General features: G+C 36.1%; 1 protein-coding gene across 6 annotated transcripts in view; it reads left to right on the forward strand.

Annotated features, from left to right (window-relative positions):
* Positions 1–14,139, forward strand: part of UNC13C (unc-13 homolog C) — a 239,651-nt gene that overhangs the window by 119,518 nt on the left and 105,994 nt on the right. For all 6 annotated transcript variants that reach the window (XM_074600306.1, XM_074600305.1, XM_074600303.1 and 3 more), the window contains 2 exons: positions 4,565–4,792; positions 10,064–10,205. In XM_074600306.1, the coding sequence (XP_074456407.1) occupies positions 4,565–4,792; positions 10,064–10,205 (370 nt within the window). The remainder of the gene's footprint in view (positions 1–4,564; positions 4,793–10,063; positions 10,206–14,139) is intronic.

Raw genomic sequence — 14,139 nt, forward strand, 5'->3', positions numbered from 1 at the left:
GGTTTTGTGTGTACGCTCAGATATTTCCTGAAATGAAGGGCCAGACCATCAGAAATCAGTAAAGGCATGTTGATGTTCATTGGCTGAGGAGCTAGCCAGAAACTTTATGAAATACCTACTGCTAATTTTGCTTTTGTCCTTGGCACTTGCTGAATGTTGCTGGTCAGTTACAAAATAATGTTTGGTAACATCAGCATATTATTTACTTCCCACTGCCTATGGCAACACCCCGAGCAATTTGTTATATGATGTAAACCCTTTTTGTTTTATTTAACTCAGAACACAAGAAATGTCAAAGCAAAAATTAAAAAAAAAATATTCCTCATGCTTATTGTAGTCATATTAATATACTGTAGAACAGACAAGAATATGAAACAGTAAATAGGATCTTGTCCATTCAAAATACCAAACCATGTATGTGTAAGGGAAAAAAAGTAGTCAGCAAGTCCTTTGGGACCAGAAGTAAGGTGAAACAACTCTTTTCTTTGTTTTTTCATCAGCCAAATTGATTCCAGCCACCATGCATTCTACTCCAAAAATATCTGAGGTGCATTTAAACCATACTTAAATTACAACACAATTACTACACAAGATTCTAAACAATAGAAAGTCAAGACCTGCAAACTTTCTGATATTCTGATTTTGGAATGGAAGGGACTTTTACAACTCTGGAGGTACTCCACATTGTTCACTGTTGATATGTTCCTGAGCTTTTACCTAGCTTCTACATGTAGGAAAAGTACATAGATATTCCACTCAGGTGGTCTTTCTTCCTGCTGTGTTCTCTATGTGAGGAGCTGTCACAAGGGATGGATTCTGAAGATTCATATTGTTCAGGAACTAATCACAATTTCCCAGAGCAGCTGACCCTGTGGAGCATTAATCAATGACAAATTTCTAAATCAAACTGCTTAACTGTGCTTAATTGTGATTCTACACTGTGGTTGAAACTGGGCTGTGCTTGACAGCTAAGCTTTTGACATAGTTTCACAAGTGAGAAAAGAATATTTACCTTGAAAATCAAATGTTGTAAAAGTATGTTGTGCAGCATTAATATGATTGGTGGTGGTGAATTTTCATAAGTGTATAAAGTAACGAAGATACTTGTAAGTAGATTCTTCAATAAGTGCAAATAACTTCTGTTACCTGGACAGTAACAAAAGAAGGTATGCTTTCATAATGTCAGTTCCTGTTCACTCTCATTGACTAATTGTCCTATTTCACTCTAGGTACATTTTAACAATAGCTAAAAATAATTAATTGCACATCAGCCCATTGATCTCTCTGGTTTAGGTAGTCATTTGACACCGTAGTTCTGCTGGGAATCACTTGGCTTTTACTACCTAGACTTAAAGGCTTAAAAATGAGTTAAAAGAATGATGAGCTTGTACTTCTGCTGCCAACAGGATATGTGCAAGTCACTTACCAACTAACTTCTCATTAAGTTGACGGAGGAAGTAGGAAGTAGAAATAGCTTTCCTAAATTTAATTTCTCCCTTTATGCACATCTTGTTTAGCACTATTTATGTACAGGAGTAAGAAAACATGGAGGAGGGGCACTGAATTGATTCTGATGTTCTCAAAAAGGAATGTTGTAGGCCCTTGTAGGAGGGCCTCAAAACAAATCTGTATGGATCACAGTGGATCTAATTGAAGCTTACAGTCTGCACATTCTTCAAGGACTTGGGCTACTGCTGGATTTGGAGCTACTTTGCCAGGACTCTGATCTGCTGCTCCCTGAAAATACTGATTGTATTCTGTGGCAAAGAGATAACTATCAAGTGTTCTATACAGTGTTGTGGGAATTCCCCTATTATATACATAATGGTCTAGAAATAAAGCAGAGCTGAAACTGAAACTTTATCCATCAGAAGGGGACTTTTACTGAGGATTTAACAGACTAGCCTGTCCTGTTCTGATGCATTGTTTCAGAAATATTTTATTTAAGAAAATCAAGATCGATTGACACCATGAGTGATGCACATACAAGACATCTTGATTTAAGAGTAGTGTCATGAAGCAAAGATCAACTGGTTATGAGCAAAGTAACCATGCCTTTCTGTTTGAAGGAACCTTTCTATTGCTGTTAGTTGGGTTCTTCTTAACTCACCAAACATCTGTGAAAACCCTCCTCTATTCCACCAACCTAGTTACTGCATGCCATTCAGTCCCTTTTTGAATTACATTTGAAGGAGTTGGGAGGGGGTTTTTTGTATTGGAAGTTTGATAGGGTGTTTATTTCTGGTTCATGGATCGTCTGTCCTGTAGTGCACTCTACTATTTACAGCACAACAAAGATCAGTAGTGCATTCTAAAGGAACCTCCCATCCAATCACCCCTGATTTTAAGAATATTTAGATATGATATTTAGGATTTTTATTCATTTTTATCAGAGAAAACAGCAGTTAAGTCTTTGTGTTCTCATTTGTGCAGAAGGCTGCAGAGTAAAAAATGAAAACTTCCAGAGATGCCTGTGGAAGCTAACATATATGAAGTATAGCATTTTAATCTATTTCTGCTGTTTGAGAGAGTCACAGTTCAAAGAGGAATTGCTACTTAAAGCTATTTCTGCTCAGTTATAAAAGCATTGCAAGAAAAGCACGATCCAAGATTGTGTCCCTGACAATACCAGGATTATGAGTTTCTTGCAATCGTCATCTATTCCATGATTTCTCATAATAGAGAATGGTTAGAGATTGTTCTTTCTGACGCTTCTTAAAAGTGGTGAAATCTCTTGTCACTGTACACGCTGGAAAACAACATTCAAGCCAGCTAGGCTTAATACCTTTGTATGACCTCCAGTTTGGTCGCAGTTCACTTCCTTCTGAGCAACCACACAGGAACTGATTCCAAGTTTGTTGCCATGGAGGGCCTGAGCTGTTATTACCACTCAAAATCTGTAATCCTTCCCCTGTCTGGTGAAACCCCTTCACATGATATTTACATGCTGACCAGTGAAACCCCTTCACATGATATTTACATGCTGACCACGCTTCTTCCTGTTACACCCTTCCCACTGTCAAGGAAATAAGCTGCTGCTAACTTTCTAAGAGCTGAGCTGCTTTTCAGGTTGCCACAACCATGCAGGTGGCATGAGAGATGTACCCATCCCTGTAATAGTTGAATCTTGGCTAAAACTGAAAAGCTACAAAAGACACGCAAAGTAAAATTATCCTTTTTATCTTCCTTTTCACTTCTGTGAAGAAAAACTCAGCCCAGAGGTTCTCTGGCCCATATCACCAGCCCCCCCAAAAAACCATAACAAAGAGTTCAGAGCACCATATTGCCTTGGAAGAATTTTTATAAATATATAAATGATAAGGTTGAGAGAGAGCCTGCAAAAAATAAATAGGATTGGCTGTGGACTAAACAATTTGGAAACATTAAACAACTGAGTCTTGAAAGAATGAACCTCTAGAGGGCAAACAGCAGATAAAACATTATTTAATACACTTAAGGGATCCCAATCTTCCCAATAGTACACAAATCTTTTTGAGCATCCTGCCATATTTTTTGTAACAGATTAATTGTTCAAGGAGTTTGAATATTATGCTACTTTGAAAATGAGGTTCGTGTACTTTGTTTCATTTATGTTAAAAATATTTAATGTTCCATTGAAAAAATTAATTGACCAGTATAGTTGGTTAAATCTCAATTTCTAAGAAAGTTGATGATAACAGTATCTTAAAATGAAATTAATGTGGTTCACTGTGGTTATTTTTATCAGAGTCATCTTTTTGGCCATCTCATAATCACTAGGACGTATGGGCTCCAAGCTTCTGTGATTTTTTTTTTTTTTTATGTGTAATGATTGCTAATGTAGATTGTAGAAATGAATTAACATCTCAAGCTCTTTAAGGTCAATATCTAAGCTTGTTCTAAATTAGGTTTAAGAAAAATCAGTAGTACATTCATTAGACCTCTCATCTTCAACAAGATACCACTTTCTACTAATAGGTACAATATTAAATCAGAATTGATTTCAATCACGTCGAGTTTGTATCAGTCCCTAGAGTGAAAGGGGCTTGTTAACTCCCTGTGCAACATAAGTTACAATATTGTCTTAATTAGTCTGATCAATACTGCATGAAAAGAGCTGTTGATAGACTGTCAGCAATAGAGGATATAAAAATAGCTGCAATAAATAATTTAGTATAAATAGAAGGCTATGCTGATTTTTCAGTAAAACTTAAAGGAAGTTGCATTTTAATGCATATTCCAATTTTATCTGTACCATCTCAAAAATCATCAAGGTTTTCAACATGAATACATTATTGCCATTCAGATTGTGTCCATGGTTTATCATTTGGTTATGATGTTGTATCTGCACATTTGAAGGAAGGGAAGAAAATAAGAGAAAATGAAAAATGTTGCATATCCTGCATCTTGCAAGAACCACCTGTCAGGCTTTCCAGGCAGCTCAGCAATCATTGATATTATCCAGATGAAGCACATATCTCCTTCGAGTACTGCAGTACCAAGAATTAGCTGGAGACTCTAGAGGAGAAAAAGAACTAAGAAAGCAACTTTTTAATAAAAGTATTGACCTTTTCCGTCATTTCAGGAGCGGCTGAGAAAAGTTCCAAACATGGTGCAGAAGATAAAACACAGAATATTATTAGTGCTATGAAGGAAAGAATGAAGATTAGAGAGAAAAATAGACCAGAGGTGTTTGAAGTGATCCAGGAAATGTTTAATATTTCCAAAGAAGATTTTGTACAATATACAAAAGCAGCGAAACAAAGTGTTTTGGATGGAACATCCAAATGGTCAGCAAAAATAACCATCACAGGTAAATTTTCTTCTGAACTGTTTGCTCTAAGAGCTTTTTCTTTCCTAGTCCCCTGGTTAGGGAATAAGATTTATTATAATTAGAGGTGGAACTGTGTGTTCAATTGCATACTTGGTGCATCTGTAAACGGTTGAATTTATAGCAAGCTAACTGGAAGAGTTTTAAGTTACAGCTGTTGGCAAAACTGCTTTATATTCCACTGTTCTAGGAAGGAAGATAAGTAAATGTTGTGTCTCCTCTACCTCCTACCAATATTTCCTGTGCTAGTGCTGAACTTTTTGCCACCAATTGCAAGAGTTAAAGTTCACAAATGTGTTTATGGGTTTTAATGACTGTAATGCTAAGAACAGTGCAGCTTGCAATTCTAGACCCCATTGGTTTGAAACTCATCATCCATTCTTGTTCCTTGAGTAAGGATGCGTTCCGGTTTAGTGATGCTGAGCCAGGGAAACCTGTGCACCCAGAACATACTCAAGATTGCTTCCAACTGCATTAGGCTGGTTGCTGATAAAGATTTCCAGGTCTTCTGACTTTGACATTTAAGTTTTTGAGTTAAAACCTTAGCACAGAAAACCTAAATAAAAGCTCGGCTGACTACGCAGGTCAACCTGACTTTATGCGACACTGGATAAGAGACAAATAGAGATTACACGAAAAGACCAAAGAATTGAAAGGAAGTGAAGTGAAACATTAAAGGACTCTGGCTAGATTTCACATCTAAATTAGTCTCAATTTCTTTTTAATGTCATGAAAAAACATAAGTCCTCTTCTGATACTAAAAGTAAATTAAATATTCTCTCTTTCTCCAGGATTTGCATTATTCCTGTTAGGGGGGATAAGGAGATAAGCTGTAGGAATTTATTTTTAGCTTTTAGTAGTCAGTTTTTATAAAAATGAGTGAAACAAAAGTTACATTTTTAAAATAAACAATAGTGTATACTTAAGTAACACACACACTTTTCTCACTACTTAAGAGCAGTTAAGTCTGTCCTGGGTGTTTGATGTTTCATACCTGTACATATGGTAATTTTCCAAATGTATTTCACAAGATATTTTCCATATATCCTCTGTAAGATCAAACACATGCATGCTGTTAAAAAAATACAGGACTGTCCTTTACTACTCTTTTCTTTATGAAACAAGTGACTCGGATGCCCTGAGCAGATAGATGGCATTATTTTAGCAAGTTACTCAGTAAATGTACAAATGTTTTCAGACTCTCTATCTGCTGGGTGAACATCACTTTACTAGTGTTGGTACAAAGCTCACTTATATTGCTGAATGAGTTGGTTCATCTCTTTTATAAGTAAAATTCATACTGACTTGAGTTTTGCAGAATCATGACCTAATAAATGAATCATAGAATAATTTAGGAAGTGATGTTGGAAGGGATTTCTGCAGTATATTCAAACCTTCTACTAAAAGCAGCACTAACTTCAAAGTTCGATTAGCTTGCTCAGGGCTTTGTCCAGACTAGATTTGAAACTCTCCAAGGATGGAGATTCCACATTCTCTCTGGCAAACCTGTCCTGCTTACTGAACAAGCTGTTTCAGTTATTAACCACTCACATTGTAAAACTGTTTTCCTTATATCCATCTGGGATTTCTCTTGCTGCCGCTTGTAGCTGTTACATCTTATTATTTCACTGTGTGCCTTTGAGAAAATTCCAGCTTAACAGCATCATAGGAGGTTTGGGTTGGAAGGCACCTTCAAAGGTCATCTAGTCCAATGCCCCTGCATTGAGCAGGGACATCCTCAACTAGACAGGTTGTCCAGGAGCTCATAGTCTCTGTGACATGCTCTTTAGGTAGTTGAGGACTGCAGCTCGACCTCCTCTTAGCCTTCCTCTTCTCCCAGGGTAAGAAAACCCAACACCCTTAGCCCTTTCTCATATGTCCTGTGCCCCAATCCCCCAGCCAAATTGGCAACCCTCCCTTGGACTTTCTCCAGTTTGTCAGTCTCTTTTACTGGGGAGCGTCAAAGTGCAGAAACAATATTTCATCTCACAGGTGTCAAATAGATGCAAGTAAACACTTCTTTCGGTTTGCTGACTATACCCTGAAGAGAGAATGCAAGAATTCTCTTCATGAGACAATTTCCCATGCCAAGTGAAGAAACTTAGAGGCAAACCTAAGCTAATTGTTGGATCTTAAAGAAAGATGGGAAAAGAATCCAGACTCCCTGACGAGCGAAATATTAATCGGGAATGGTAGTAGTCCTTCCCTGCAGGTATTTGAGATGTGTACTTCCACGTAAACAGCTTGGTATATGTTGTGTCCCGAGCTATAGAAGACGGCTGATTTGCTTCCTTGACTAGCATCATGTTCTACCCGTCATTTAAAAAAAAAATAAAAATACAAAAATCAGAGTTTTGCTCTGCATTTACCCTTTACCCCAAACTTCCTAAGCCAGATTGCGAGGCATTTGCTGCAGTCAAACTTGATGGGTACTGTGAAGTCTTCTGTACAGTCCTTCCAATACTTACTAATGAGATTGGAGTGACCATGAATATCCTCTGTACTGCACAGAGATTTGCTGGTTATCATGTTGCAAGGTGTTAAAAAAGTTGTCAGACTTAAAGATGAGTAACACATTTTTGTCTTACAAAAACACAAGTGTTTCAAATTTGATGACTTTTTCTGTAATGACAAGTGGCTGTCAGTAGTATGCTACCTTGCAGATATTTTTGAAAAAATAAACACATTCAAAGTGTCCTTTCAAGGTGAAGGTGACATTGTAACAATAAGTGAGAAAGAAACTGCTTTTCAAAAGAAACTTGTGCTATCGTGAGAGCATTATGAAAACGGATGATTGGAAATGTTTCCATTGCTATGTGATTTTGCTGCCAAAACCAATGCGTATCACCTACAAAACCTCTAATCTGTACACTTAAGAAACTTGGAAATGGAATTTTTTACCTAGCTTAAAAAGCTTCCAAATGAGGACTTCCAGTGGGTTTTGAATGCATTTGTTAAAAATATGAAAATGCAACTCTTCCCAGTTAGTTTGTAAGAGCAACTGGTTGACGTAAGATGGAAATTTACCAGATGAATTTCAACAAAAAACTTTGTATAATCAGTAGATGGCATTGAAAAACGAGTGTAGTGATTTAGTAAGTGCTGCCAATGATGCACTTCTTCCATTCGGATCTATGTATCTTTGTGAGGTATCTTTTTTTCAGCTATGACAGCCATTAAAATTGAGTACAAAAATAAACTGGACTTAGACCCAGATCTTCAAATCACTGTATAACAAAGTGTTAAACCATTATTTTCAAAAACAATGAAGCATATTCAGTCACATGCTCTCACTAAAAATATTTGTTCATCATTTTTTTGTGAGAGCCAAAAGGGTTTTTGTGACATTAATAAATTTTTTTTAAAAATATTTTTATGATATTGATTATTTCATCTTTATCTTTTTTTTTAACCTCTGCCTCTTGTGTATGTTTTATAATGTACATAATATATTAGCACAGTGTATATAACTTGTAAATAAATAAATGTATTTGGGTTGTGCGCTCAAAAAATTTTACTATAGTACTTCCATGTGCCATTCCATGGCATTTTGTTTATATATTGGAGAAGGGTCATTGAAAGACAGAACTGCTGAAATGTAAAGCTGGCATTCAGCAGGGGAAGGAGAAAAGCATTTGTCAAGTGGACCGTGAATGATTTACTCTGTGAGAGTTAGTAAGTAGCTTTTAGCTACGCGTGGCTCTGTAGTCTAAACTAAAGCCCACTCACATTTGGGGCAGTACCTAAACTATGCATGAAGCTGAAGACTATCAGATACATGCCAGAAGAAATCTAGGGAAAATCTGAGATTGAGTCAGATAGATTCGGAAAAAGGGAGGCCATTGTGAAGGTTGTGGGACAGCGCATGAAACTCGAAATAATAGTTGTTGAATTTTAGGAATGTCACCAAGCACTGGGGACATGGAGAGGTATGTCAGGGAAAATATTTAATTCATGTTTTTACTTTTAGTTCTGCCTCTAAAGAATGCTCAAGGCTGCCTTTTATTCAGGCCAGTATAATAGTTAACAATTCTGGAAGACATTTTCTAAACTGGCAATTAATTCTCCTGCATAAATAGGAGAGGGACGCTTCCTTGCCTTCTAAAAATTTCCCTTTGGGTTTACAGTGAATGGGGAGAACAAAATATGTTCTAGTACATTTCCAAGAGTTAGTCTTTTCAGGAATAAGATGTGTAAAAAAAAAAAAAAAAAGCAACAGAAATTTACTTTTTTCACTAAAGTCAGCAGATATGACTGAACCCACACCAGGAGCTTATCTGCTGAGTAAGAAGGTGCCGTTTTTATGTAATCATTTTTCTGAGCACACTGAGGGAGCTTCACTATCCAAAATGATTGACATTGGAGAATGTTAACTAAATGTTACTGCGGAGACGGTTTAAATACTTAGGTGCAAAATAAAACCAAGTTCTGCTGATGCTAGGAGCCATGGCAAGTGTTTTCGCTGCAGCTCTCTGGGTTTGGTAGGCTACTGTTTGACAGTTCTGCTTTCTCCTGAGATTTCCAGTTTTATGAATTGTGATGGAAAATCAAATTGTGTGCATTTATATTTGCCACAAAATGCATTTATACACCCACATTAACTGAGAGAAAGGCTGACAAATATATAAACAATTAATGATAATTGATGTGAACTGTCACCTTGTCTGTGACAGCATAGGAAATATGCTGAAAATCCACATGGTTCGTCTCTCACATGAGGAAAACAAATGACAACGCCATAACCATGCCCCTCATGTTTAGTTTCGTAATCCACAGTGCAGATTTTTGAAAAATGGAGGTTTTAGTTTGGAACTTTGGAAAAATTTTTTAAATCATTATTTATTTATTTACTCGGGGAGGAGGAGAGGAATGGAAATTTTAGGGAATTATTAGACTCAAGCCAAGTTATACAACAACATTATCTTACTTGCTATGCTGATTAAACTAAAGTTTGACAAGAGTATCTGAATTATGCACGGCAAAAAAAGTATTTGTTTTGTGCTCTGTAATGAATCTTTAAATTTATTACTCTACTAAACCATATTTGCAAATTTCATACAGTCCGTAAGAGTAGTTAGACAAGCCTTGTCTATCTTTAGAGTAACCAACACTGAAAAAATTCATCTAGAAAGCTTTATTTCAGGAGCCTTCAGTTTGAGAGCTTTGTTTCCTGCTGCTGTTGTCACTGTCTCATTTATTTCTTGGCAATGAAGGCTGTGAGGGCTAAAGCACATTTCTCTCCTTTTATTGCAGTTCTTTGTGCTCAGGGCTTACAGGCTAAGGACAAAACTGGCTCAAGTGACCCATATGTTACTGTGCAAGTGGGCAAAACCAAGCGGAGAACAAAGACTATTTTTGGAAACTTGAATCCAGTATGGGATGAAAAATTCTATTTGTAAGTACAGAAGATACTGTTGTCAAATTAGCAAGTTCTGAATGGAGAGAGCATAGAAGTTTATTGTGACTTTATCATTTAGTAGTTATGCAGCTCATAATTATGTCTTCTGGGGGATCTATTGGTGATGTCTATTTATTCTAATTTTTTAGGGAACTTAAGTAACAGTTTTCAGACTTTGACCTTACATACCAAATATTGGCATTATAAATACCTTTGTATGTCTCAGATACTGACCATGTAAGTTAAATGCATTTTTATTCAACATTACGATTCTCCTAGGTGAACCTGGGGCATTTGATAGTAACTGGTATGCTCCGGGCTTTGGGCTGGGCTGTTTGTAACATCTGTCCTTTCCAAGGCTGTGTTGTCCACAAGTCTGACGTGGAGAGTATGGTATGATCCTCCTGTTTCCTTTCTTTGGCCACAATCTTTGAATTGAATACGGTATAGTTTGTTGTCAGCATATCATGGAAATTCAACCCTGACTGCAAAGTAGATGGTTTGGGCTGTAATATGTTGACTAAGGTTTGAATATGATTTCATGCCAGTTCGAGTTCTGTCAATGTTCCTAGACCGTCTTTCCAAATTATAAAAAGAAGAAATTGTAATAATAAAAAAGGATATACAATTTCAGTGTTTGTTAAAGACAACAGTTTTACTTGCATTTTTATGGAGAATATATGCAAACTGTTGACACATTATAATAATCTAACCTTTTGGTGTACTACATTATAAAAGTCTAATGTGCTTATGCCTAATAATGCTCTTCAGAATTGGATGTTAATTTGATACAACTTGATGAAACCTTGTATCAGCGATGATAAAAATGATGTGTTATTTTTATAAGCAACCCCGAGTTTCCAAAGCAACAGCAGAACAGCTCAGGATCCTGCAGACTGCCCAGTCAACATTCAGAATTTCTAGTTAGTCACTGTGTGCAACAGACAATTTCAAAATAACCACTCACCACAAGGTAAAATAATTGTTTTCAGTCTATAACACTGTTCCTTAGCTCCTGTAAGGAAGACATCAGTTGTTGTTATTCCTGTCTACATAAACCATGTAAACAATTTCTGTTAGGGTTCAGGCGTTTGAAGTAGAGCTATGTTTTCTTTGAGACAGTGCAGTGTCATAACGTGAGAGTTTACCTTCTTATCATGTAGCACAACACCTATTTGCTCTTCCCTCTACTTTGACTAAAACCTGCTACCTTATTGTTGAGGAGGTTATTAGTATTTCACTAGGGAGTTTGAAAGGTATGACTCAAGATGCCACTTTTATTTGTCTGGAAAAGGTACTAGGTAATCCAACTATATTAAACAATGTATGCCCATTCCTTTCACAGATTCAAAGGCCAGTACTAGAAATGAATAGTGAATTCAGAGAAAATACACATTCAGAAACTTTTTACAGACTTCCCCTATACAGATCATGTTTTCTTTTCAAGTAATGTGTTACTCCAGTAACAGTTGAAGTGTCATACCTCATTGAATGGCTGTGAGTAACCAAAGGTATGAAATTGATTACTTTCTTACATTTAATCATATGAGTTGCATAGTGTCAGAAGTTGGATGAGCAACTCAGCAAATTTGGTATGACTTTTTAAATGTATTTTCTCAAAGATAGGAGCAGGGCTACTGTAAAATCCCTGGAAACTTGAAAATATTAATTTATTTTTTTCACCCAGCACTAGGTGTTACTATCATCTGCTGCTCTTGCAACAACATTAACAAAAAAACCCCAAACCTTACTACAGCATAAATCTCCTGAGTAACTGCTTTGAACTGAATACATTTTCAATCATTTTTATAGCACTTGTACTTCATAAAATAAAGTTATCTCCCTGACTTATTTAATGCGTTGGATTTCAACTGAAAGTATATGAGAATTTCTAAAGTGTATTAAATAAACTATAAATGTTTAACCACAAGATTAAATCCAAAGTAGATCAATATAACTATTTCATTGACTGAGGAAGTTTAAATTAAGTTACGGTCTAAAAGTGATATTTGACAGTCTTATTTAAAATCAAATACTAACCATCATTATAACTTCTAAATGAAAAATTGCAGAAATAAAATCTATGTCAAAATCTTACAATCATATAGTTATTCATAATACCAAAACATTCATCTAAATCTCCCCATCTGTTCCAAAACAAGAACTTGGAAAAAACATTGGCTCCCCACTGTGCATTTGCTCTGTCAGAGCAGACAGAGTGAGGGCCGAGTTCTGGTTTGCAGAATCACACATAACCCTAATATGATTGTATGGGAAGCGGAGAGTGAATGTTTCTATCAAAGCCCAATGTAACCCTCTGCTGAATGACTGTGCGACACTAGCATAGATTTTAACATGGGAACCCATAAACCATAATTAAAGTAGAGCTTCTGTACAGATGTATGCATCTCAGTAAAAAAATCAAAGCTGTCAGAGGAAGAATACATCTTTTCTTGAAAAGTATATATTTTTGTACACAAGATAGAGAAGTAAATAGGCCAGCAGATGCTCCTTTAGTGAATGTAATATAGGTGGTAAGGGCTTTGATGCTTTCTATTGGCATTATTAGAGAGGAGATAACAGAGCAGGTTTTATTTTTTCAATAAAACAACAGTTTCATTGGATAGGAGAGTTTTTTCAATGCCAGAGCAAAGGAAGAGTCTTGCAGTTGTCTGTCACGTTCCCTCTTCTTGTCAAGTGTGGCATCTGATACGAGAAAAGGAACAGTATTTTCAATTTTTAGTTACAAGGAAGCGATATTTTGGCTGTATAGTTCTCAGCCTTGTACAAACTTTTAGATCTATACACTATTATAAAACTCTTCTCCACTCTTATTCTTTCCTTGACTAATTTCAACAGTTTATTGCTGAAGTACAGAAATCTAGGGTTTTTTTCTGGCAGTGTTGTCTACCAAGCACACATCTGCAAATTGCCTTGCAGGCTTTGCAGATATCGTGTTTCCCCTGACCACTCATTAACACCTCAGATACAGTTGTATAATGCAGAAGTCTTTCATATAACTGGATGATTATTTTACATTACTTATTCTTTCTATTTTGGCTGTCACTAGGCCACCATATGGCTCTGATAAGTAGCTTCATTGGATATCTATTATTCCTTTCAGTTTATGAAGACATTTGATCTAATTATTTTAAATTAGATCAATGAGAAGGTTTTTTTTTGAAGACTATGATGACCACCTGCCCAATATAAGGGTCATCACTAAACTGTTAGAACTTGTCTGATTTATGACATTCTTGATGATTTCCTGGTCATATACTGGAAATATCAATGCAGACATAAAATCCAATAGAGAGAAGATTTACAATTTCTCACAGAAGAAAAAAATAAAATACTCGCTTGTTCAAACAAACTAGAATGTTGCTGAGAATTCTTACTGATATGTATTTTAGGAGATAGTACAGGGAAGAAGTATCCTCTAGCACCAAACAGCATTGGTGTAGATTAGAGACCATGATAGTTAAATTCTCTGGTCAGAGAAGCTGTTCAACTGCTTCACATTTTGGATATTTGAGTCTAGAGTTTCTGATGAAGTGAGAATTTCAGGCAGCTATTTCAGGCATCCAGCTGTGGATGTTCTTTCCTTAGAATTACCTTAAAGAGTAACACTCGCACAGTTTATTCATACTGCAAAGAAGTGATTTGTGGATTAATTTAAAGCAATACTTACTATGAGCAGCCACGTATAGGAAAAAAAATACAAGAGGACCTTACCAAAGTCCTTTCCTACTGTCATTTTATACATTCTTAGGCAAATGAACTGACTTGTAAAAAGTATAATCTTCACTGTACCTGAAGACAGCAGCATTTTTTAACTGTTTAAATGGTGTTCCAGTTTCCAGTGATATCTAATCACAGTCTTGTAAGAATTGTTGAAACAACTTAAGGATTGTTTCATAAGCAAGAGTAT

Source organism: Larus michahellis, chromosome 9, assembly GCF_964199755.1.
Source record: "Larus michahellis chromosome 9, bLarMic1.1, whole genome shotgun sequence".
Classification (NCBI taxonomy): Eukaryota; Metazoa; Chordata; class Aves; order Charadriiformes; family Laridae; genus Larus; species Larus michahellis.